The following is a 27,057-nucleotide window of genomic DNA, read 5'->3' as shown; positions in this document are numbered from 1 at the left end:
TTTGCAATAAATTACATTTTTCACTAAAAAAAAAGCATAAGCAAGTATGTAGGACTTTTGCAACTGATCATTGTATACACAGTGGCAATTATGTTTTGAAGAGGGCACCACGCCATACAGCTGCCAAGGTGTTGACACTTCCATAGCCAATCTAGGTTCTCTCAGAAACCTACAAGACGTTAACGTAGAACACAAGACATGCGCACAAGAACAATGCTACAAAATTAGCTAATGAGCTGTCTCTGCAGAATATTCTTCTCATCAGACAACAAAGCAGGCTAGCATGATGAAGTAAATAGCCTTCGACACATAACGCACTATAGTAATCCTTCAATATCAAATATTCTATTTGCACCATTTTTAACCTTCACTAAGCAATACATTGGGCAATGGCAGCCACTCCACATGACTGGAGTTTGTTAAGCTCCGAGAACGTTAAAGGGTGGCATACTCTGAGAGGCCACAATTGTGCGCAATATCAATATGGTCACATTACAGAACTACCGTCCATGAACAGTTCAATAAACATAATGCAAATAACTTCAACCTCTCCACATGCACAGAAGACCATCATTGTGACTTACTGGGCATATGAGAGACACTCGAACACCAGTGGTGGCGATTTCGCTGTCCGGATCGAGGCGCAATTTCTCCTTCACTAAGCAGAAAAGAAACCAGTAAACAATCATTCTTTTGTCCTTCATGTGCAAATGCAGACTAACGTAGCAGCGTTTAGTAGATCTACCTCTTCAAAAATGGCTTTCAGAATATCTAAATATGGTCGATGGACTTCGAACAGGTTCCTGCAATTGGGATCCACACTAGACTACATGGGTGTGTACTGGAGAATCTCAGAACCCAATTAACATACCACTAAACCATTTCAGCTTATGGGAAAAGCATTGTCTATTGGTGGGGGACTTAAATGGCCACATAGGAAATTTCACCTATACCAAAACCATAATTTCTAGCTATCAATGATGAGCTATTTCTCCAACGACTGCCTTATGCACTGTATCCCACTGCAGGGTTGTGCAAAGTCGAAGTCATCTTGTCTGCAACTAGGAGCTTTATTGTTTTTTTTTAAGCTCTGCAGCCGTGGTTAATTTCACAAAGATGGAAAAGCAAGAGTAAAGTAGGTTCACTCCAGAGATACCCAAGTGTGAACATTTGTCTACAAGCAATTTTGGGTACATTTTCTAACTTTTTGGGGCACGTTTGAACTAAGCAAACCACTAATTATTTCCTAAAAGGAAGTTTGGGTCCTGCAAAACCTCTTGCATTCGGTTTTACTGCAAACTCACGGAGTACCCAGCATTCAAAAAGGACAAGCTATATAGAATCACATTCGATTCAATAAGTTCCTGTAGTGGTGTACCCTTTGTTAAGAAAGAATGACAGGAGTAACCTGATATGAACAGTGAGCTTACATTTTTTTTTTTAAACTGGCGAGTACTTTACCCAGGTTGGACAGCTTGTCTTTCAGATGTACAGTATAATGGGAACCATACCCAACAGCACTGTTATGGCATAGTAGTTTAGTAAATTAGCAGCAGAGACTGACAGTAGAAAATAACTTATTTCAAAGAGAATCTATTATATGGCAGGTTTAGCCAACGGAAATCCAACCAAAATCTCTTTTCAGTATATCTTAGTTTCACATCCATACACACTTACTGGTTACTTGCCTTCTGAGAGTTATGTAATCATCTGGTATACCCTATTAGGAGCGTGGCTACCAGTGACATCAGGCACAACACCAAAAGAACTGGGCCTAGCTCAGATTTTGCCCTCTGTAAAGGCCGCCACTAGTGGTGCAGATTTGGTACTCACCTGACCCGTGCCGACTTATGGTCCCTAAGACTGGAATTCTAAGTGTTTCACTTACCTGTTTAACCGCGACCCATAGGATAACATTGAACTGTTCTGAAAAGTTTTCAAGTGTCAATTTTCAAAGTGTCAATTATTTCTGTTTAAAAACGTACTTACCTTATTGTTGAGATCTTGGTCTTAAAATAAAGTACAAAGTATCATTTTCGAAAATTGGTCTTAATCTTCTTGAGTCTCTGGGTTTTACATTGAACCCTGTACAATTTTGGGGAACACCTAGACTCTGTGTACGGTATAACCACCTAGTGGTAATACCATAAACAGAGCCAGCTTCCTACAAGCGCCGACAATGAAGACGTGACTGGCGCTATGCGGGTTGCCATCGATGGTCTCATTGACTATGTAGTTGCTGTCTGAGTGCTCGACGATGAGGAAGCGTTTGTCGGTGTTCTCATCGTCTATGCTACTGTGGTCACTGGTGTCGAGACCATCGTTGACACTCGAGGATGAAGCTGCTGTCAGCTGTTTTGTCGTCTACAAGGGATCCGTAGACAAGAGAATTTTCACTGGCTCTTGGAAGGGTGTCACAGGAACAGAAGGAGTAGCAGGTGAGGATCTTCTGAGAGAGAGATAGTCTAGGATGATCCTAGTTACTCTGCCTCCCAGCACTTCTTCCCTGGAATGGGATTTCGCCCTCTAATACATTGGCAGAGTCCACATGTTTGAACTTTTCAGAAGATGAATGTTCTTTGGTTGTGGTCAGTGTGAGTGAGCCTTTCTCTGGAGCCAGAGAAATAGTCTGGCCTCCCAGTCTTTGGGAGTTTTCGCAGAAAAAGAATGACAGTACTTCCATTGGTTTGACTTATGTTGGGGGTTACAGGCAGTATAAGATTCCTTGTGGTGATCTTCAAAATATAGCCTGGATTTCCCACAGGATTTGCAAGGCCTACAAAGTTTTTTCCAGGACCCCTCTGGCATTAACATTTTTTGAAAATCTGAGGTATGGTGGGCTCTGCAGGGGAGGAGTTCTTCTGTGTCTCTGCTCGGATTGGCTGAAGTTTGGATGCTTCAAATAGGTTAACAATTTCTACTGTTTTTAATGGGTTTTTCTAAGGCCAATCTACTAGCATTGCTTTTCTATTGCTGTTACCATGGGACTCCCACCATGACCACAGGGAAGATTCAAGCATGTGAATCTATGAAACATAATACTGAAGAATTATGCTCATGATGACCTCCCCTACACTAATGCCTGCCGCTTCTAAAGCACACTGAAATGTAGCATTAGATATAATCCTTCCCTCATTAATTCTGATCCCCTTTGCTTATATAATTCAGGACCGACCTGCAATACGGTTTCCAGAAGGGTCTTGGGACTGTGGAGCAGGCCTTGAATCTTGCCCTCTTGATTGGAAAGTACATGGGTGCAAAAGGAGGTAATATCTTTCTTGTGTACGTTGATCTTAGTGCAGCATTTGACTGTGTCCAGCATTCTAAACTTTAGGCTATTCTCAGTGACCTTGGGGTGGACCCAGCCCTTATAGTCTTCCTCCGTGAACTCTACTCTGACGCCACGGCACGTGTCAGATTTGGAGTTAGTGGAGAGCTCAGTCCTTTTTCTATAGGAAAGGGGGTAAGACAGGGATGTGTACTGGCTCCCTTCCTGTTCAATCTTTACACCAATGGACTAGAGCAGGCCATGCTGGAAGGGAGCCAGGATCTACCCCAGATTAATCATCGCCCTATACCAACACTGCTATATGCAGATGACTCGGTTATTATCGCTCGAACACTGAATCAACTCCAAAAACAACTTAACAAATATTGTTCCTTTATGGGTTCTCTTGGTCTTAAAATCAACATAAAAAAGACATTTACCATGCACATTGGTCCTAAGGTCAAGAATCCTAAACCAATCCTGGTGGAAAAAACAAGACTGGAAAAAACTTCTGCCTATCCATACCTAGGCATCCTGGTGGACTACTCTTTAAGCTGGCGACAGGCCACGGCCAGCAGAAAACTTCTCTTCCAGCGAGCAACATCGGCCCTGGTCTCCTTTTCGAGAAAGTTAGGCACCCGGCGAACTTTTGAAAATTTAGTATGCAAAATGCCATAGTGTGGCCACATATGGAGCAGGCGTTTGGGGTTATGGTCCAATAGACTCTATCCAAATAACAGAGAATGGGTTTGTCAAATACTTGCTGGCTCTTCCACAAAGTGCCCCGAACTATGCCTCACATAACGAGCTTGGTATGGAATATATTACTGATACCATACGTTCTCAACTAATTCTTTTATGGCAACGCATATGGACTAAACCAGAGTGTCACCTAACACGTACTTTGATTATGGACTGTATGGCTTTAACCAACTGGCGCAGGATCCCCTGGCTAGTCTATGTGGGGAATTTTTTTAAGGATCTTGGCCGCAGCGCTTACTTTGATGACCCACCTAGTGTGGAAGACATCTCAAGAAAAGAACTAAAAAAAGATATGTCTGGACCATCTGAGAGAACTGCGCAATCAAACAGATTGCAAAACCTTCGAACTCTCAAATTTGTGCAATTCAACCTGTCAAAGGTATTCAACCTTATCTAAATTATTATTTGTCCAATTATGAGAAATATCTTTTGACAAGATTTCGTTTTAATTCCTTTTTCCGTTTAGTTTCCTTTCCAAAAATACAAAACTGGTCAAGTATCCTCATGAACTGTCCATGTGATGGATTATCTACTCAAACAATTCACATTATTTTCTTTTGTAAATATTATAAATCACTACGAAAATCTTGGATTCTCCCACTTCTTCGCTCAACTGGTCATAGGTCCTGCTATTCTGCATTTTTCTCTACAGCTCTTGGACTCAGTATATGTTGCAAAGTGCATAGCCTCCTTTTTAAAAGCAAGTATTAAGATACGCCAAGCTTATGACTGATAAGAAATTTCATCTCTAACGCTTGCGTAATCCTTTTTATGCAATTTAATTTAATTTTTCTTCTTTTAAGTTTTATAGCTTTATATAGTTTTAAATTTTGTTGCAAGTTTGCTTATCTATTATAAATTGTATTTTTCTTTTAAAGCTTTTTTGCTTAGCAAATATTGTTGTTCTATTTAAACTATTGTTTTAAAATTCTGTACTTTTTATGGTTGCAAACAAGTGGTAACCGAATAAAAGATTATGAACGAGCTTATATAATTCAGGAAGGTGTTGTAGGAATTCCTGCATCTCAACCCACTGTGCTCTGTTATACCTTGAGGGTAGTCCTTCAGAACTGGTGATGCTAAGGTGGTTTGCTGCATGAACTGCTACATATTGATGGATGATGATGGATGGAATGCTGACAATGCAAACATTCTCCCCCGGACCGGAAACAAGCGTCCATTTGTTTGCTGTAACACTTCTTGCACTAAGTGGGATGAATATGGCCAGATATGGGTCCCTTGCTCACTGTGCCACTGTATTCAAGCTAGCCTGGTGACATACCCTGAAACCGGTCCCAGGATGCTTTTTTTCTGGTCCAGGGAGGACCTGGCCTGGCAGTTCGGTCTGGACTGTTCCCACGGGGCACAGGGTCAAGACTGATTTGCATATGGCTTTTAGGTGGAGTTTCGGCTTTGCACGGTCCAGGCGGAAGGAGCATCACTGGCACAGTTTCCTCAGCTACACCACTCAACCTTGTAGTTGATAAAGCAGGTGCACATAGTATTTATTGTTGACACTAACTCTGATAGGTAGAATAGGGCAGTGACATAAGCGATGGAAAGGGGCATGAGCAGCTTTGAGAACTGCTATGCTAGATAACGAATACACACTGAAGATTACAGCAGCTAAAGTGTAGTGAAGGCAGGGCCTTGCTTGTGCACATTGCTATGCTAGCCTAGGCTTATTAAAAGTTTAAACACCATTTTGCCGCTTTTTGCACAGGGCACTGCATGCAACTGTTGTTTTAAGTTTGCCTGCATGAATATCTTCACATGAGAATGGCTTGTTTTCAACATCCCTAGACTTACATCGCGACCTTAGTCTGCACAGTGAGTTCTGAAGCCTCCAAGGTTATCATAACAATGTTAGCTGTAATTCAGGCTGATCGGCTCACGCTTAGACACAACATGCACGCAGCTAACTGAAATTCTGGCGCCTCTACTATTGCACCGCAAGCATGATTTTAGGCACTTGGAGAAGGAAAATGCTACTTACCAGTATGCATCTGTTCTTGGCATGTAGAGCTGCAGAGTTGTACACTATGCATAGATCGCCACCTAGTGTTGGGCCCGGATGTTTGCAGTTTGTTGTCCTGAAAAGTTCTTTGGAACGACTCATTACGGGCACTCAAGACCACCTGTAGGCGTGCAGAGCGGGCCTGGCGCAAAACCTATAATAACGAAAAAAAGGTCTTGTACCTCGCCACTGTGAAACTTTATCACCGGGCAGTGTGCAGAACCCGCGCTGCCTTCTATGCCTTACAATTTCGGACTAGTGCTAACCCCTCTAAAACCATTTTCAAGGCGTTGAAAGACCTAACCGCCAAAAAGGTGATTGCAATCCACCAGAGCTCTGTTGAGCACTGTAAAACATTGGCGGATTTCTTTTTGGAAAAGGTCAATGCTATCTATCGGGCTTTTCCGTCGGCTATTCCTTCTGCAGACACACCTTTTAAACCTTTGACATCTGAGGAGTTGCACTCTTTTCCGAATTTAACATCTAAAAGCCTTGGCAAACTGGCCCGCCAAGTGAAGTCGGGGTCCCCAGCGGACCCGCTCTGTCCGGCTGTGTTCAAAGACCTAGCTGTGTATGACATCTCACCGCTATGTTCTCTGATCAACACGTCGCTTACATCCGCCGTAGTTCCACACAAGTGGAAACAGGCCATGGTCCGGCCCATTCTCAAGAAACCTAACCTGGATGGTAGCAAGCCCGAAAGTTATCGGCCAATTTCACTCCTGCCGTGGCCTGCCAAGGTGACTGAGGCGCATGTCAATGCGGTCCTCTCGGAACATCTACGCCAAGCTGATATCCTTGATATGACGCAGAATGGGTTTCGGGCGGGTCACAGCACGGAGACGGCTCTACTGTATATGGTGGAACACCTGCGCTCCGTGCTTGATGCGGGTCAAACGGCGGCGCTGGTGTTATTAGATCTGAGCGCCGCCTTTGACACCGTAGCGCACCCCATCCTTCTGCGTCGTTTAAAGGAGGCTGGTGTCACCGGCATCGCTCTCCAATGGTTCCGGTCTTTCTTAGCCAATCGGACCTTTAGCGTGACCGTCCCTCCGTATCAGTCCAAATACCATCTGCTGGATCTGGGGGTTCCCCAAGGCTCCTCGCTGAGTCCTACGTTGTTCAATCTATACGTAAGGCCGCTAGCTGAGGTTGTCCGCCAATGGGGTATGACAATGGTGTCATACGCCGATGATACCCAGCTAGCGGTCACGATCAGCGGGGATGCCGAGGTGGATGCACCCAGATTCCAACAAGGACTGTGGGCGGTCGCCAGCTGGATGACGTCCAACTGTCTCCAGCTGAACGCTAGTAAAACCGAGGTCATGATCTTTGGCAAACAACCGGAACTTTGGGGAGAGAGATGGTGGCCAGGGGATTTGGGTCTTACACCTACCCCAGTTTCTGAGCTTAAAAACCTCGGGGTATGGTTGGACCCTTCCCTTACGTTTGCCTGGCATACCAAACATACGGCGGCCTGTTTTGGCATTCTACGCGGGCTCCGTCCTGTGCTTAAGTTTTTTGATGCTGCCACCAGGCAACTCGTGATCCAAGCCACTGTCATCTCTAGGTTGGATTATGCGAGCTCCCTACTGGCAGGCATGAACCAGGCAGAAATTGGACGCCTGCAGCGGATCCAGAATGCCGCAGCTAGATCGGTGGTAGGACTACCTAGATCGTGCCCCACTTCCAGCACCCTGCGCTCGCTGCACTGGCTCCCGGTGGCTCAGCGGATTCAGTTCAAGGTCCTCTGTGTTGCCTATAAAATACTTAAGGGGTCTCCAGCCATGATTATCTCCAAACTTCTGGTTCACTATATTCCAGCGCGAGCCTTAAGATCTGCTGATTTAGAACTGGCTGTTGTCCCTCGTTTTAAGCGTAGTAGAGCTGGCGGACGTTCCTTCCAAGTCCGTGCGGCGGTGCTCTGGGATTCCCTTCCCCCGGCGATTCGCGCCCTTAGGGACTTGTTTTCCTTTCGCCGGGCGGTGAAAACCTTCTTGTTCCCTTAGCTTTTAATTTTTTTCTGTGTGCTGTCATGTTGTGTTGTGCTGCTACCTTGCCGTGGCGCCAGGACGCTCCTTCGCTGGAGCATCTGTGCGCCTAATAAAAACGCATAACATAACAAGTCACGAGATAGGTGACTCCTCCTTAGGACCACATTGCGCATGGGCATCGGCTCCATCCCCAGATTGTTTTTCACCATTAGGGAAATGATGGAGCTTTGCAAGTACAGGAAGGATGCCCGTGTAATTTGTATCTAATTAAGATAATACTGGAACAGACAAGGGTAGCCGGGGAGGCGGGTGGACGTGTACAACTCTGCAGCTCTACTTGCCAAGAACAGATTCATACTGGTAAGTAGCATTTTCCGTTCGAGGCATATGAGCTGCAGATTGTACACTATGCATAGATTATATAGCAGTACCCACTCCTAGCGGCGACCACCCCTATCTGTTGCAGTAGTTTGGAATAATGTTTTGAGAACAGCCTGTCCCACATTAGCTTGTTTTGTTTGCACATCTACACAATAGTGTTTTGTGAATGTGGGCGGTGTAGCCCATGTGGCTGCTCTGCAGATGTCGTCTAGGGGAATGTTCCCTAAAAATGCCATTGAAGCCCCTATCTTTCTGGTAGAGTGGGCTTTAGGAGGAAGAGATAGCGTACGTTTACCTTTGTGGTAGCAAATCTGTATGCATTTGACAATCTAGCTATTCCAGATTTTGAAATTGGATTGCCCTTGTGTGGCGGTGAGAAAGACAAAAAGTTGTTTTGTCTTACGAAAGGGTTGTGTTCTTTCTGTGTAGTATAGCAACGCTCTTTTGACATCTAAAGTGTGAAGAGCTCTTTCTGCTACTGACTGGTTGCGAGAAGAAAACTGGCAGTTCCACAGATTGATTGAGATGGAATGGAGAAGAAATGCGTTACTTACCTGTAACAGCAGTTATCCAGTATTGGTGTCTTTCATAGATTCACATGCCTGAATCATTCCCCGTCGTCGAGATGGGAGCCCCGGTAATAGAAAAGTAATGTCCTATAGACATACATAGAGAAAAATAGGCCTAAGGGCCTTGCCTTAGTAGCCTATCTATGTCCTTTTGTGAAAAGGACCAAATTTCCAAAGGTAGCCAATCAGCTACCACCTCCGTCTAGAACCTTCCTGCCAGGAGCCTCAGTCTCTCAGATTTTCGTACGCACCAAGCTAGGTAGACGTAAGATATGCTCTGTAGTGAGAGATGAGTCCTTCCTGGGGAGGTGGGAGGGTTGCATGTGAATCTATGAAAGACACCAATACTGGATAACTGCTGTTACAGGTAAGTAACGCATTTCTTATCCAGTATTATGGGTGTCTTTCATAGATTCACATGCCTGAATCAGAATAGCAAGCAATACATTATGCACATATGCGATGGAATATAACAGTCTGAGATAATACATATCATGTGACTAGATACCATCAGTAATATAGAGAGTAAAGTAAATAAATGTGCATACCATTGCAGGACGGTGGGAAGTAGGAAGGCTCATCTTACTGGAAGAGATGGCGAAGTACAGCTTGGCCCACAGCTGCATCCTGCATCAGTTCCGTGTCCAGGCAGTAGTGTCTGGTAAAGGTGTGCGGCGATTTCCAGGTGGCCGCTCTGCAGATATCCAGAATCGGTACACCAGCGAATAGTGCTGCCGATGTGGACACAGCTCTCGTGGAATGTGCTCGGACTGAGGAATGTAATGGACGTCCGGCTTTGTCATGACAAAATGCAATTGTTGCCGATATCCATCTGGAAATGGATTGTTTGGAGAGTGGCATGCCTTTTCTCGGCCTGCTGAAGGCAACGAAAAGTTGTTTGGTCTTTCTGAAAGCTTTCGTTTTGTCCAGGTAAAATTTTAGACATCTCTTAATGTCCAAAGAGTGAAGAGATCTTTCCGCCACTGTGCCTGGGTTCGGGAAGAATGAGCGAAGCACAAGCGGTTCATTGAGATGGAAGTCCGAGGGGACTTTAGGAATGAAATGTGGGTTGGTTCTTAAGATGACTCTGTCTTCTCTAAATTGCAAGAAAGGATCCTGTATCGAAAGAGCTTGCAACTCACTGACTCTTCTGGCTGATGTTAGAGCTAAAAGAAGTGCAGTTTTCCAGGAAACGTATTTGAGTTCAGCCCTATGGATAGGTTCAAATGGATGTTTCATTAACTGATTGAGTACAATATTCAGATGCCACGTTGGTGGTATTCGTCTTGGTCTAGGGAAAGATCTGTAAAGCCCTTTAAGGAACTGTTTTATCAGTCTGTTGGACCATAGTGAAGGGCCTTTTGAAGACCTGGTGAAGCGAGAGATTGCTGCCAGGTGTACCCTGATGGAAGCATGCGCCAGACCTGTTTGGGCCAGATGCAGGAGATAAGGCAGTATCTGCTCTGGAGTGATTCTAAAAGGGTGTATATTGTTGTCTTTACACCAAATACAAAAGCGCTTCCATTTCAAGGAATAAGTTTTGTTTGTGCTAACTGCTCTTGCTTTAGCTAGGACTTCTTTGCACTCCTGCGGGATGCTTAGGTGACAGAATTCTCGGTACTCAGGAGCCAAGCCGATAATCTGAGAGATGTCAGATTCGGGTGGAGTATCTGGCCTTTGGACATCGAGAGTAGAGAAGGATGTTGAGGCAGTTGGATTGATGGACGGACTGAGAGGCGTCGGAGGTCCGCGAACCAATGTTGTCTTGGCCAGTATGGGGCCATGAGAATCAATGTGCAATGCTCCATTTTCATCTTCCGGATGACTCTGCTGATCAGGGGAAATGGCGGAAACGCGTACGCAAACACGTTGCGCCATGCGATGGAAAATGCATTTCCTAATGACCCCTGTTGGGGATGCCAACTTGCGAAGCTTTGGCATTTTTTGTTCTCCTTGGTGGCAAAGAGGTCTATTTGAGGTGTTCCATATGCCGAGAAGATGTTGTCTAGAACTTGCTGGTTCAGTTCCCATTCGTGGGACATTGACCTCTGTCTGCTGAGAGCGTCTGCTATGACGTTGTCTTTTCCTGGGACATACTCCGATGTTAATGTGATGTTGTTGAGCAGTAGCCAGCTCCAAATTTTTTGTGATTCGCGAGACAGCGTCAGCGAGCGTGTCCCTCCCTGCTTGTTTAAGTAGTGCATTGTGGTCGTGTTGTCTGTCCTCACTAGCACTGCAGAATTTTTGATGCGAGGGAGGAATGCCTGTAGGGAGTGAAGGACTGCACGTAGTTCTAGGAGGTTGATATGCAGAGCCTTCTCTTGCTCCGACCATCTGCCGCTGATTTGTAAGTCTTGAAGGACTGCACCCCAGCCTTCGAGAGAAGCGTCCGTCGTTATGACGTGTGGAGTTTCTGGTAACAAGAACGTGAGACCTTTGGATAGGTTCTTGTGCTTCATCCACCAGCCCAGCGTCTCGGATATCTGTCGAGTGACGACTATGTGATCCTCGAAGGAATCTGTACATTGGGTCCACTGTTTGGTCAGGGCCTCCTGAAGGGGGCGCATTCTGAGCCGACAGTGAGGGATGAGTAGAATGCAGGAAGACATCATCCCTAGAAGAGATTTGAAAATCCTTACTTTGATGGTTGGTTTTGAAGCTATCGCGGTAGCTAGAGTCATCAGTTTGTTTTTTCTTTCCAGAGATGGGAAAGCTTTGGAGGAAATGGTGTTTATAGTGGCCCCCAGAAATGTTATTATCCTGGTGGGTTGTAAAGTAGATTTTTCGAAGTTGAGAGTCAAACCCAGGTTCCGGAAAATGTTGAGACAGGCGTTGGAAGACAGCTGTGCGTCCGTGAGAGACGGTGCTTTCACCAGCCAGTCGTCTAGGTAGGGGAAGACCTGGTGATTCTGTTGTCTCAGGTAAGCTGCCACAGGAGCCAGGCACTTTGTAAAAATGCGAGGTGCTGATTTGAGGCCAAATGGGAGGACACAAAAGTGGTAATGGAGACCTGCTACTTCGAATCGTAGGAATTTTTTGTGTCGTTTGTGTATTGGGACATGGTAATATGCATCTTGCAGGTCCAAAGATGTCATAAAGTCTCCTTCCTCCAGGGAGCCTAAGATTTCCTGGATAGTCACCATACGAAACGATTGGCTTTTCAGGAAGGCATTGAGTGCCCTGAGATCTAGAATGGGCCTCCATTTCTTCTTTTTCTGTTGGATTAAAAAGAAGCGGGAATAAAATCCCTTTCCCTTTTGAGCAGATGGGACTCGCTCTATTGCTCCCTTTTTTATCATGGAAGAGATTTCCTGCAGTAACAGACGAAGGTGTCTGTGATGATGTTTGTGAGGAGGGGTGAACGGTGGGATGGAGTTGAATTCCAAGGTGTGACCGTGTTGAATCAATTGTAGTACCCACCGATCCGTCGTAATCCTTTTCCAATTTTGGAGGAAATGTGTTAGCTTGCCACCAATTTTGAGCGGACCGGACGGTGGGGGGACTGGCTGCGGGAATTGGTCATTGTCTTCCGCCAGCCGTTTTCTTTTGCGATTTGCCTCTGAAGTTCGGTCTCCCGTAGGGGGTCTGACGACTTTGTTGTTGCTGCCGCTGTGGATATTGGGAGCGATTTTGATTATATGTGGATTTGCCTTGATAAGATCCTCTGTACGTGGATTGTCCTCGTCCTCTGTGCCCTCGAAAGGACTGGTTCCTGAATTGTAAAGTCCCGAGAGCCCTTGCAGTATCGGTGTCTTTCTTTATCGTCTGCAAGGCTTCATCTATTTTAGCACCAAATAGTAGTTGTCCGTCATAGGGCATATCTACAACTTTGGTTTGTACTTCCTGTCTGAAGGACGTCGCTTTGAGCCAACCTTGCCTGCGCAAAACTGCGGCACCTGCAAGCTGTCTGAAGCCTGTCATGGCGACATCGACAGCTGAGTCTATGATTTCTGATGCCGATATTTGACCTTCATGAAGGAGTGCCTGGACCTCATTTTTCAAGTCATCAGGCACGTGCGTGAGATATGGAGCAATATCTTCCCATAGTTGCCTATTGTATCTGCCCAGCAGAGCAATGGCGTTGGCCACTTTGACCGTCATGGCTGACGTTGTGGAGAAGCGTTTGCCTATGCCATCCAATTTCCTGCCCTCCTTGTCTGGTGGTGCTGAGAGTGGCGAGGATGGGTTTCTGGAGTTCTTCTGGGCGGCTTGAGTGACGACCGAATCAGGTTTTGGATGTGAATTAAAACAAGTGGCTGCCGTTGACGGAGCCCTATATTTTTTGTCCAGTCTAGGGACCACTATTGAAACAGATGCAGGTGTTTGCATGAGTTGTAGCCCCTGTTCCCAGATATGTTCTATTATGGGAATGGATCGTGCCTCCTTTCTTATGGGGTCTTTGAAGTCATACAAGAAACAATCTGTTACTTTTGTTTCCATTGCCATGTGAAATCTGGTGGCCGCTCTCTCTATTAAATTGTGGAATCCACCGATATCCACTGGTGGAGAGTCTGATGTGCTGGGCTCCGGTGTGGCCGGAGAATGAGCAACGTAATCCTCATCATCTCTGTTTTGAGAGAGGTCATCTCTAACCTCACCTTCCTCAGGAAGTTCGTCGTCATCATCAGAGGATTGTATGTTGTGAACCTGTTCAGTATCTTGAGGAATAACCAAAGGCGTTGGTCTTGCCCTTGGTGATCTTTGCTGTGTGGAAGATTCTTGAGAATTGCCATGTGATGGTGTCGCTGACGATTCTGGGAATCTCTTTTTATAGTCTGTGATCAGGAATTGAAGATCCTGAACTATCTCGGCCGGTAATACGATCATTGGAGTGACTTGAGTATGTACCTGAGCCTGAATAGTTTCTTCCGTAAATATAACATCATCTCCGTCATCGTCAGTACTCTGGCATTTGACGTTGAGATCTGACGGGCTAGTAGCTTGTTCGAAGTGGTCATCATCTGATTCGTCAGCTTGAAGTATGTGAGAAGGAAGCAGTGATTGAACCCTACTGGGTGATGTTAATTCGGGCGTAATAGGGAGTTTGGTGACCTTTTTTGATGGAATTAACTCCGCTTTTTTCCATGGCGTCGATGATGTCGTCGTCGACGAGGTCGTCGACGAGGTCGTCGACGGTATCGCCGTCGATCGCTTTTCAAGCGTCGAGTGTCCCTTCGCCGATGAAGCTGTCGTCGACGAGGCGGTCGTCGACGGAGTAGCCGTCGACGGTGCCTTCGCCGTCGACGGAGTTGGCGTCGACGGTGCCTTCGCCGTCGATGCGGTCGTCGACGGTGCCTTCGCCGTCGTCGTGGACGTCGACGGCAGTTTTGTCGTCGGCGTCGTAGTAGCCGTCGACGGTGTAGTTGTCGTCGGCGGTGCTCCTACCGTCGTCGGTGTCTTCGTCGACGATGCGGTGGACGTCGACTGAATTCTCGTCGACGATGTCGGTGTTTTCTGTTTTGTCAACGTCGACGGAGATGACGACGGAGTTTTGACAAACGATTGCTGTTTTTTAATAAGTACAATCGACGATATTGGCTTACCCGTCGTCGACGAGTGGGTGGTCGTCGTCGTTGAAGTCAAGGCTGACGATGCCACCGTCGTCGAGATCGTCGTCGTCGATGTGGAAACATAGTTCGTTTTTCTTGAAGATAATGTCATCGAAGTAGACGACGAGGACTGCGATGGCTTTCTGAAGGTTGCAGCATCCTTCACAGACGTATCAGATCTTGCCTCAGAAGACTTTGAAGTAGTCTTTTTGTGAGGGACGTCTGGATGGCCAGGGGAAGCCTCCCTTGGCCTTTTTAAGGACAGTTTTGAGGAAACTGAAGCCATTTCACTGCCCTCCGAGGAGAGCACCTCAACATCTCTGGTTTTTAGTCTGTTTAGCCAGAGGAGCAGTCTGCCTTCTCTATCCTTAAGGGTTTTGGTAGAGAATGTTCTACATACCCTGCAGTCCTTTACTGTGTGGTCAGGGTAGAGGCAGTAGAGGCAAGTCTCATGCTTGTCGTCGACGTGCAGTCTCTTCTTGCCACAAGAAGAACAAGCTCTGAATAGTCCTCTTTTCTGTTGTTCAGCCATATTTGAAGTAGAATCCAAGTTTTTGTGAAGAAAGTAAAGAATTTGAAGAAACCTGAGGAGAGCTCAGGTGGGGACTCCCTAGCACAACGTGCGGTAGAAAATCTGAGAGACTGAGGCTCCTGGCAGGAAGGTTCTAGACGGAGGTGGTAGCTGATTGGCTACCTTTGGAAATTTGGTCCTTTTCACAAAAGGACATAGATAGGCTACTAAGGCAAGGCCCTTAGGCCTATTTTTCTCTATGTATGTCTATAGGACATTACTTTTCTATTACCGGGGCTCCCATCTCGACGACGGGGAATGATTCAGGCATGTGAATCTATGAAAGACACCCATAATACTGGATAAATTACATTAGGCAGGAATTTTGGATTGGTACACAGAACCACCTTATTTTGATGCATTTGCAAAAAGGGTTCTTGAATGGTTAGTGCTTGTAGTTCACTAACTCTGCGCAGGGAGGTAATAGCTACTAGGAACGCAACCTTCCAGGTTAAAAATTGTAATTCCACATTTGTGCAGGGGTTCGAAGGGAGGCCCCATTAGCCGTGTGAGAACGACGTTTAAATTCCATACAGGTGAAGGTGGTACTCTGGAAAGGAATTATTCTTTTAAAGCCTTCCATAAAGGCTTTAATGGCAGGCACTCTGAACAGAGATATATGTTGTCTGTTTTGCAGATATGCTGCTATTGCAGCAAGATGTAGTCTAATAGACATATAGGCTAAGTTACATCTTTGAAGATGCAGTAAGTAACCTATGATGTGTTGAATAGCCACATCTAAAGGATTAATGTCGTTGTTATGACAATAAATTACAAATAGTTTCCACTTGGCTGCATAAAATGCCCTAGTGGTAGGACGTCTAGCTTCTTTAATGACATTCATGCAGTCTGGAGGCAGGTTCAGATATCCAAATTCTAGGACTTCAGGAACCAGATTGCAAGATTGAGCTGAGCTGGGTCCGGGTGTCTGATCTCTCCACGGTTCTGTGTTAAGAGATGTGGATACAGGTCCAGTTTTTGGTGTGGTACTACAGACAGTTGTAGCAGTGTGGTGTACCACGGTTGTCTGGCCCACGTTGGAGCAACTAGGATGAGGGTCAGAGAATGCTGCTGTAGTTTGCGTACTACTAGTGGCATGAGTGGTAGAGGTGGAAAAGCGTACGCAAATCTGTTTGACCAATTCATCCATATCGCATTGCCTTTGGACAGTGGGGGTGGATATCTGGCTGCGAAGCTTGGGCATTTTGCATTTTCATGGGTGGCAAAGAGGTCTATCTGAGGTGGTCCCAACCTCTGAAAGAATGGCTGAAGAACTTGCGTATGAAGTATCCACTCGTGGGTCTGTTGTGTTTGACCACTTAACAGATCCGCTATAGTATTTTGTACTCCTGGGACATGTTGGGGTATAAGGAATATGTTCTGAGGTATGGCCCACCTCCATATTTCTTGTGCTAGTTGAGATAGTTGCAGGGAGTGCGTGCCTCCTTGCTTCTGTATGTAATACATTGCTGTCAAGTTGTCCGTGCGCACTAACACAGCTTTGTTTGCTACTTGCTTTTGGAAAGCTTTTAGTGCTAGGAATACTGCTAGTAACTCCAAGTGATTGGTGGAGTAACGAATAGTTTTCTTACCTGTCGGTGTAGTTTTGCAGCTTGAAGATCTTTCTGGATTCACTATGCTGTGCATTATTCCGCGGTCTTGTGGTTGGGTCCGGATTCGTAGTCTTTTTTTTTTCTTTTCTTAGCCCAGGTGGGCGTCGGCGTCACACCCCCTTGGGTGTATTTCCGGTGACGTCGGCATGCTTCCTGCGGAAGCACCCACTCTTGGGCGCCATCTTCGGGTTCTTTTTTTCCCGTGTTTCTTTCGTTTCCGAAGTAATGGCAATGTTCTATTTATTTGGTATTTTACCGCTTTGTACTTTTAAAGTCCTTTCTTTAGTTAACCACCTCTTCTCTCTCCAGCCTCATCTTTCTGGCGGAGGTGGGTGGGTTCGCTAGTGAATCCAGAAAGATCTTCAAGCTGCAAAACTTCACCGACAGGTAAGAAAACTATTAGTTTTGCAGCGTGAATCTTTCTGGATTCACTATGCTGTGCATAGATTTTGTAGCGGTTTCTCATCTCTGTGGCGGCTGGGTGGAAGATGAGCGTTGGGTGTTGAATATGTGCTGTAGCACCTTCTGTCCAACTTGAGCTTCCTTGTTCATTTGTATGTCCACACAGTAGTGCTTCGTGAACGTGTGCACCGAAGCCCATGTTGCCGCCAGGCATATGTCCTCTATGGGTGTGTTAGCCAGGAAGGCTATTGTAGCGCCCTTCTTCCTGGTGGAGTGGGCACGTGTCCCCTCTGCCAGTTCTTGTCCTGCACGCTTGTGGCAGAGTTGAATTGTCTGTGCGATCCATCGTGCAATGGTCTTTTTGGTTACAGCTTTCCCCATGAAGCTGTTTGCGAATGACACAAAAAACTGTTTTGTTTTCCTGTGTCCCTTTGTCCTTTCAATGTAGTGCATGACTGCCCTTCTGGCGTCCAGGGTGTGCAGAGCTCGCTCTGCGCTTGTTGTTGGTTTTTGGAAAAAACTCGGTATCTGTATAGACTGGTTCATGTGAAATTTCGATACCACCTTCGGCATGAAGTGTGGGTCAGTCCTCATCACAACTCTATCATTGTGTATTTGTATGTAGGGTTCTTGTAGCGTCAGCGCTTGAAGCTCACTTACTCTGCGTAAGGACGTTATTGCAACCAGGAAGGCTGTTTTCATAGCTAGCATCTTTAGGGAGGCCTTGTGAAGTGGTTCAAAGGGCTCTTTCATGAGTTCCGTTAGGACTGTGTTCAAGTTCCATGCAGGTGGCGGCACCCGCTTGGGTGGTGCGATCCTTTTCGCACCTTCTAGGAATCTCTTCACCACCTGTGATGTGAAGAAGCTCCTGCACGTTTCTCCCCTTGTGTAGGCGACTGTCGCTGCCAAGTGAACTCTCAAGGAGGATGAGCTAAGGTTCTTCTAAAGCAAGTCTGTCAGGTACCTTAGCACTGTGGAGTCCCTCTTCATTTTATTGTGGAGCCTTTCCTGTCTGCACCGTATAGTGAATCTTTTCCATTTCGCAACGTAGCACTTCCGAGTGCTGGGCCTTCGTGCCTCCCGAAGTACCCTCAGGGTGCTTTCTGGTAGTCTCAAATGTGCGAACTCTATGTCCTCAGGAGCCACGCTACTAGGCTCATGCTCTCTGGCTCTGGATGTAGTACCTCTCCGTTCTGCATGGAGAGTAGGTCTTTCCTCCTGCTGAATCTGTGGGGTGCACACTGTGTCATCTCCATGATCTGAGAGTACCAGGTCTGCCTCGCCCACTGTGGTGCGACCAGTATCAGTGTCATGTTGCTCGCTCTGCACTTGCTCAGCACTCTGTGCATCAGTAGTATCGGGGGAAAGGCGTAAGCAAATGTCTTTGACCAATCTATCCATAGGGCATTCCCCAGTGACCCCTCCTCGGGCTGCCTGGATGCGAAGTTTTGGCATTTTGCATTCTGGCGTGTGACAAATAGGTCCACTGATGGTGTCCTCCATCTGTCGAACAGGTACCTTGTCTCCTGAGCATTGAGCTCCCACTCGTGGGATGCCGATGTCTGCCTGCTGAGCCAATCGGCTTGTATGTTGTCCTTCCCTGGTAGGTGTATGGCTAGCAGGTCTATCTTGAGAGGGATGGCCCATCTCCATATCTCCTGCGCCAGCGTTGAAAGCGGGGCTGACTGTGTGCCCCCCTGCTTGTTGATGTAGAACATCGCAGTGGTGTTGTCTGTTTGTATCAACACCTTGTGTTTGTACAGTCTTGTTTGAAAGGCTTTCAGTGCAAGGAAGATTGTCTTTAGTTCTAGGTAATTGATGCGTTTTGCCGCATCTGTTGGCGTCCACAGTCCCCTCACCTTGAGCTCCTCCATGTGAGCGCCCCATCCCTTCAGGGATGCGTCTGTGGTGATGGTCACTGTTGGCGTTGGGGGCGTTAGAGGCTTTCCCCTTGTTATGTTCTCCATGGTCCACCATGCCATCTCCTTCTGCACTGCGTGCGTTACAACCACTAGATCCTCCCAACCGCCTGTAGCTTGTGACCATTGCTCCTGTAGCCATTCTTGAATGGGTCTCATGTGGAGTCGTACATTTGGTACCAGGTGGATGCATGATGCCATCATGCCCATGATCTTGCTCGCAGTCCTCACTGTCCGAGCTTGCCCCTTCCGGTAGAGGCGAGTTTCCTTCACCAGCGCCCTCGCCCTCTTCTCGCTGGGGAACACCTTGCCCAGTGAGGTGTTGATCTATGCTCCCAGGAAGATCTTGACCTGTTCCGGCTCCATTGATGATTTCTTCCAATGGATGGAGAACCCCAGGCTTGTGAGCGTGCTCGTCACTGTATGTGCGTGCTGCTTGCATTTTTGGTATGAGTTTGCTTTCACCAGCCAGTCGTCCAGGTAAGGGTATACGTGTATTCCTTGCCTTCGTAGGTGCGCTGCGACAGCTGCGAGGCACTTTGTGAAAACTCTTGGTGCTGATTTTAGTCCGAAGGCCAGTGTCGTGAACTGGTAGTGGCTTTCTCCAATGGTGAACCTGAGCATGTGTTTGTGCTTTCTGTTCATTGGGATGTGCAGGTAGGCGTGTTTGAGGTCTATTGTGACCATGAAGTCCCCGGTCTGCAATTGTGGGAGCACCTCTTGCAGGGAGGTCATTTTGAATTTTTGCGTTCTTATGAATTTGTTCAGGAACCGTAAGTCCAGAATGGGTCTCATTGTCTCGTCTACCTTTGGTACCAGGAAGTACGTTGAGTATATTCCTGTGTTTCTTTCCTTGAAGGGTACCCGTTCTATGGCCTGCTTCCGCAGGAGTTCCTTTGCCTCCTCCTGAAGACACTGCAGCTGCTTGCTTGCTAGTGTTTTTCTTTTTGGTTTTCTGCTTGTTGGCCTCCCCTCCAACTCTATGCAGTATCCGAATTGGATAATGTTGAGGATTCATTTGTCTGATGTGATTTCTCTCCACTCTGAGGTAAAATCTTAATCTTCCTCCCACTGGTGTCATGTGGTCGTAGGTGTCTAGTTTGTCTTGACACATCTGTACGTGCTGCCCCCTGGGATCTTTTTTGTGGGCGGGCAACACAGAGTTTTTTGAAGTCACTTAGAGGTGGGCTGCTGCCCCCCTCTTCTATTTTGTCCCCGTCCATTTCTCCCTCGAAAGGACTGGCCTCTTTGTTGGTACTGCCAGGACTGCTTCTGCTGACCATGCTGAGCCTGCGAGTCTGCCTGGTGCGTTTGCTGGAAAGCCTGGTGTGATGTACCTGGCTGGTTTCCGCCTCTCCCGCCGGGCCTCCGTGACGGGGTGCCCCTCTTGTTCCCTCTGAACTGCAATGCTCCCATGGATCTTGCTGTTTCGTTATCTTTTTTCAGTTGACTGAGCGTTTCATCAACTGTTGTTCCGAAAAGCGTGTTGCCGTTGAACGGTGTGTTCAGGATGCTGTGTTGCACCTCTGGTTTGAAACCTGAGATCCTGAGCCAGGCGTGCCTCCTTTCCGTGACGCCCATCATCATGAGCCTGCTGGCGGTGTCTGCCCCATCCAGGGCCGTCTTAAGGCAAGAATTTGCCGTGTTTTTTCCCTCTTCAACCAGCTTTTCGGCCTTCTGCCTGGCATCCTGGGGCAGGTCCTTCACCAACTGCCCCAGCCCCTCCATGATCTGGTACATGTGCCTGTTTATCAGGGCGTTGGAATTAGCCATGCGCCAGTGGGTCGCGGCATTCCGTTCGATCCTTCTGCCCACCAGATCCATCCTTTTGCTCTCCTTATCCGGTGGCGGGCCCGAGGTAGTGGGTACGTTAGCCCTCCTTGCTGTGGCCGTGATAATGGAGTCTGCGGAGACCGTGCCCTGAATGTAGGCCGGGTCCTTTGTGGAATGCTTGTACTTCTCGGTTCTGGGAGTTACTGCCTTGCATGTTGCGGGCTCCCTGAATGCTTCCTTCCCCTGAGCCAGGACGCTTTCGAGCATTGGAAGGAACTGGCTCCTCGTTTGTGTTGGAAGAAATGTTTCTAGAAGGAAGTCTGCTTTCTGCTTCTCTTCGTCGAGCTTGAGCTTGAAAGCTGCTGCGGCAGATTGTATCACCGAGTTGTAGGCCCCGATGTCGTCCGGCGGCGAGGGCCTCGAGGGGTAAGTGTCGACCACCTCCTCCGGGCTGTCGGTGTCGACATCTATGTAATCTACCTCCTGTAGGTCAGAGGGTGCCGACTCGGTGTCCGTCCTGCTTTCCTCTTCCTCCCCATAGTTGTAACTATCGTAGGGATTCTCGTACTCCTCCTGGTCGTCGATCACCTCGACGTCCTGGTCTTGTTCCTCGGCGACTTCGGCGATCTCATCCTCCTCCTCGACCGCCTCCACCACCGGTGGCTTGGTCTTGTGAGGGATCGTGAAGGCTTTCATCTTTGCATCGAAATCTTTCTTCCGCTGCATGATGTTCTCCATTTCGGCCTCGAGGCGCCTTCTCTGCTTCTCCATCTCGGCCGCGTGTTCCGCGTCGGATGGGTCGGCTGTTCTTTTCGGCGGATGGCTCATCGCCGTGCCTTTCGGTGTCGAAGTTTTCGACGGCGACGTCGAACCGGATTTTGGGTCTCTGGTCGTCGTCGTCAGTTTTGGGTCTTTCTCCCTCGGCGTCGATCGATCCTTTTCGGGGACGATTTTCGACGTTTTCTGCTGATCAGCAGCTCTCGGCGCCGGGGACTCCTTCTCGGAGGATCCGCTGGGCCTGGGAGTAGTCGCAGACGCCGCCTTTTTTGGCGTCGGCGCTTTCGGGGTCTTGCCCTCGATTTTTCTAGACTCAGAGTCTCTCGGGTTCTTGGGGGCCGAAGAGTCTCCTACCTTGTCAGAAGTCTTCGTGTAATCGGTCTCTACGACCGTGTAGCTGTCGTCTTCGGCGGCAGCGTTGTCTTCTTCCTCGGAGGACATCCCCAGCTCGCAGAGGGACGGAGTCGGGGCCTTTCCCTGCAGGGTGGCGTGTGCTACCCTCTGCCTCTCTCACACGAAGGGTCTTCGGGGCGAAGGCGGAACAGGCGTTGCAGTCTCCGCTGTCGTGGTTCACCGGTAGGCAAAGGTTACATACCGGGTGCTGGTCCTTCTGCGCGTACTTGTGGTGGCAGTTACGGCAGAACTTGAACAACGTGTTGTCCATCATCGAGCGTCCAGGGCCTCTCTGGTCGCGTGTTCGTCGATGATCTCGATGAAAAACGTCTTCTCCTTGCTGACTTTTCGTCGATGAAGTCCCCTGGAGTCTTCAGATGACTTCTCCTCGTCTTTTCTGTATTTTCCTTCTTCTTTCTCCAAAAATGTCTGGAGCCCAAACGGGAACGATCCAGACCCGACCGCGGAAAAAAAGAATCTGAAGATGGCGCCCAAGAGTGGGAGCTTCCGCAGGAAGCATGCCGACGTCACCGGAAATACACCCAAGGGGGTGTGACGCCGACGCCCACCTGGGCTAAGAAAAAAAATAAAATAAAAAAAAAAAAGACTACGAATCCGGACCCAACCACAAGAACGCGGAATAATGCACAGCATAGTGAATCCAGAAAGATTCACGCTGCAAAACGTTTGTTGCGGTGTCCACCTGCCTTGCATGATGTGTTGCAGTAGGTGGGCTCCCCAGCCAGAGAGCGATGCGTCCGCATTCAAGATTATTTGGGGAACTGGCTCTAGGAACGGTCGTCCCTTGGTAAGGTTTTTGGTGTTCCACCACTGCAGAGAGCGATGAGTTCGACCGTCTACCAACACTAGGTCTGTTAATTGACCTGGAGCCTGGTTCCATTGACGTGATAAGCACTCTTGTAGCGGACGCATTTGAAGTCTTGCATGGGGCAATATGAAGATGCAAGAGGCCATCATCCCTATGAGTTGCATGAACACTTGTGCTGGGAGGGAGTGTTGTAGCTGAAACGTTGCTAGGAGAGAGTGCATGCCGGCTATCCTTGCTGGGGTGGGATAAGCTAGCGTTGTTGAGGTGTTTATTTTGGCACCTAGGTACTGTTGTACTTTGGATGGCTGTAGATGAGACTTGGTGTGGTTTATTGTGAACCCCAAGTTGTGGAGCAGGTGGATGGTGGGATGAGTGTGTTTTACGCATTGATTGTGTGAGCTGGCTTTTATGAGCCACTCGTCGAGGTACGGGAAGACATGTATGTGTTGTCTTAGATGCGCTGCCACCACTGCCAAGCACTTGGTGAAGACCCTTGGTGCTGTTGTGACTCCGAATGGGAGTACTTTGAACTGGTAGTGCTGCCCATCTATTACAAACCTGAGATACTTCCTGTGAGCTTTGTGAATGGGAATGTAGAAGTATGCGTCCTGGAGGTCTAGAGTAGCCAGGAAGTCGTTTTGTGACGAGAGGAAGGACTTGCTGGAGTGCGACCATGCGAAAATGGTCTAACTGTATATATATGTTTAGCGGTCGGAGGTCTAGAATAGGCCATAGAGAGCCGTCCTTCTTTGGGATTAGAAAATATAGAGAGTAAACCCCCTTGTTTTGCGGGTGCAGAGGAACTAGTTTTATTGCACTTTTTTTAGCAGAGATACCACTTCTTGCTTTAACAGTGACAGATGTTCTTGCGACGCTGTTTGGGTGTTATGTTGGGGGGGGCGCAGGAAAGGGGGGGGGAAATGTTAATTCTAGACAGTAACCTGAGTGAATAATTTGTTGCACCCACCTGTCTGATGTGATGTTGATCCATGCAGGCAGGAACTGTTGGAGTCCCCCCCCCCCACAGGAGTGGAATGTTGGGGGGGAAGGGGAGGAAAGTGATTGGGTAGGGGTGGAGGCGGAGCGGGAGGTGTTTTTGCCTCTGCCTTTGTCGTTACCCCTGTAACCCCCTCTATGGTAGCCCTTCGTGAATGTGGATTGGCCAGGGGTCTTGTAGGAAGAGGAGGGCCTTTGAGGAGTAGCCTCTTGTGTTGCCTCTGTACGATGAGCGACGAAAAGAATGTCTGGGAGCTTGCTGCTGCAAGGCTCCCATCGATTTTGCAGTGTCGGTGTCTTTCTCCATTTTTTTCCAAAGACACGTCAACATTTGGGCCAAATAAATGTGTTTCATCAAATGGCTGATTAAGTATAGAGTTTTGCACCTCAGGTTTAAAACCTGAAATACGTAGCCAGGCGTGTCTGCGTAGTAAGGTGCTGGTATTGATTGCCCTTAAGGCAGTATCTGCAGCGTCTAGGGCACAACGGATGGAAGTATTAGTGATATTTTTACCTTCCTGTATAAGTTCATTAACCCGGTTTTTGTATTTGTCTGGTAGGTGCTGGATTAGGGACTCTAGTTCGTCGTAATGAGCCCTGTCATATCTTGCCAGCAAGGCTTGAGTGTTGGCAACGCGCCAGATGTTAGATGGTTGTGCCGCTGTTCTCTTGCCAGAAGCGTCAAGGAGTTTAGATTCTTTTTCTGGTGGTGAGGCTTCACCTGTTTGGGAATTAGCATGTTTACGCGCATTGGATACCACCAAAGAATCTAATTGTGCCGGGCCTTTAATATAAGCTGGGTCTGCAGGGGCAGCTTTTATATTTCTCAATCCGGGGATTGAGGACCCTACCTCTAACGGTGTCTTTAAAGACCTCTGTTGCGTGTTTGATGCCGCCCTTAAGCATTGGCAAGATGGCCGTAGACCTTTGTGTTGTGTCAAAAGTGTCTAATAGGAAGTCTTCCTCCACGGCATCAGTGTGCCAGTCCACCCCATGATATTGTGCAGCTCTCTATGGTGTCCTCTGGTGGGGAAGGTCTGGAAGGATAGACATCATCCTGTGGGACATAAGGCACATCAGGGGTGTTGGTGACTGAGGGGGGGGGGGACTATTAGTGGGTGGTGGGTAATGTGCACCCCCACCTTCATAATCAGAGTCTGTGTGTACATCATCGTCTGGGTTAGGAGATGGTGTAGGTGAATGCTGTGGTGATGGAGGTGTACGAGTAGGAACAGTATGGGGAGGTGGAGGAGAAGGGACCCTTAATGGAGAGGTTGCAATGTCTCTTTGCAGGAGGAGGTGCTGGCGCCTCAAGTGGTCTCTTCTTGGAGCGGAGAGTCAATTGTCCAGTTTTGGGGTCCTTTACAAGGGTTTTTTGTTGTGGATCCGGTGTAAAAAGCTCTTGTGAGCCTGATGAATCCTTTGGCGTCCAAATGTTCGGCTCCGTAGGTTATTTGGGCATTGAGTCGGCTTAGGAGTGTGCCCTTTCGAAGTGCCTTTTATGGGAACCTGTTTTTTCGGTTCCGAGGGTTTTTTCGGTTCCGATGCGTTTGAGTCTGGAGCTTTGGTGGATTTTTTACTCAGCTCCGAGTGCGGTTTCGGTGTCGATGAACCGCTGCCAGTCTTCGGCGCCGTATGCTTGGGTGTCGAAGCAACGGTCGAGGTGGAAGAGGAAGATGGCTTTTTCTTCGGTGTCGGTACTGGGTCGGCACCGGAAGTAGGCTGGCTCGAGCCCGAGCCGCCTGAAGGCGTTATGGTTTTCTTTGCGGGCCCGAAGGCAGGGCGTTAGAAGCAGTCTCTCGGTCTCGGTGTGCACCCGAGCCCAAAAGCGAGGGTGTGACCGAAGTCTTTTTAGATGGTGTCGAAGAAGGGGTGGGGTCGACGGGTCTTACTTACAACCCGTTGAGCTGGTGTGACCTTCTCGACGTCGGAGTCTTCGGCATCTGATGATCCGATACTCTTCGGCATGCTGGTGTTCTGGCACGTTGACGCCCTCCTCGAAGATGTCGTCGAGAATCGGAGCTGACGAGCGAGCCATAGTCCTTCAAGCTAGTCGGTCCCGGATCGTCTTCTTGGAGCAGAATGAGGCACACGCCGAACAGTCTTTGGCCTCATGCTCCGGTGAAAGGCACAGGTTGCACACCTCATGTAAGCCGGTGTGGGGAAACTTCGACCCACATCGAGGACACTTCTTGAATGCGTCCTTTCCATGAGCCAGAAAGTGAGGCCTAGGTAGGCCCGAAGGCCTTAGTCGACGACCAGAATCGAAGACTTCGAAGTTAGTTGAGAATCGCTTGGTAGATCGCGATCGAGACAATACCGTCGAACTGGGTGAGGATTGCGCACCGAAGGAAACTTGGTTCCAAACCGGAGCGCAGGAGATGCATCCGAGCCCAAAAACAATCTGGGGATGGAGCCGATGCCCATGCGCAATGTGGTCCTAAGGAGGAGTCACTTATCTTGTGACTTCCAAAGAACTTTTCAGGACAACAACAAACTGCAAACATTCGGGCCCAACACTAGGTGGCGATCTATGCATAGTGTACAATCTGCAGCTCATATGCCTCGAACAATAAGTTTCCAGAGAGAGAGCTTTTGCAGATTGTGATAAAGTGTCATCTTTCTTGCATTGGTATGCCCCCACTTTTTGCTGAACTGATGATGTGGTTTGACTGAGTGTGCCCTGGGCTCCTGCCAATCAGGTGCCCAGGGCCTGTGTTCCTTCCCTAAAACTGTGTTGAAACTAAAACCCAATTGGCATCTCCGGCCACCTGTCTGCCCCTAGTAAATGGTACCCTAGGTACCCAGGTCATGGTGACCAGAGAAGACCCATAAGGGCTGCAGCTCTTATTGTGCCACCCTTAGGGGCCCTGTACCTGGACACCCACACACTGCCTTTGCAGGCTGAGTGTCTAAGTACAGAACTAAACAAAGTCAACATGGCACCCATCCGTGTGTGCCATGCTCACAAGACCCACTGCCCTGGCATACCTCAGTCACCCCTCTAGCTGGGTGCCCTATGCCAGTGGTGTGGGCACAGGTGCATGAGCCCTGTGCCCCTACAGTACCCAGGGCCATTCCGGGGCATTGTAAGTGCAGTGATGCCATTAAGAGTATATGGTACTTGGAGGTTGTCATTACGAACTCCACAGCACCATAATGGCTACATGAAGACTGACAAGTTTGATATCAAACTTCTCAGAAAATTAAACCCACACTGTTGCCAGTGTAGGATTTAATGTAA

The 27,057-nt window shown here is 48.0% G+C and overlaps 1 protein-coding gene across 3 annotated transcripts in view; it reads right to left on the bottom strand.

Moving 5' to 3' along the window:
- Window positions 1–27,057, bottom strand: part of PIAS4 (protein inhibitor of activated STAT 4) — a 155,070-nt gene that overhangs the window by 54,081 nt on the left and 73,932 nt on the right. For all 3 annotated transcript variants that reach the window (XM_078670093.1, XM_078670096.1, XM_078670095.1), the window contains exon 8: window positions 585–658. In XM_078670093.1, the coding sequence (XP_078526219.1) occupies window positions 585–658 (74 nt within the window). The remainder of the gene's footprint in view (window positions 1–584; window positions 659–27,057) is intronic.

The sequence above is a fragment of the Lissotriton helveticus genome, chromosome 12 (assembly GCF_964261635.1).
Source record: "Lissotriton helveticus chromosome 12, aLisHel1.1, whole genome shotgun sequence".
Lineage (NCBI taxonomy): Eukaryota > Metazoa > Chordata > Amphibia > Caudata > Salamandridae > Lissotriton > Lissotriton helveticus.
Note: the sequence above shows the minus strand (reverse complement) of the source record. Positions and strands in the feature narration are given on the sequence as shown.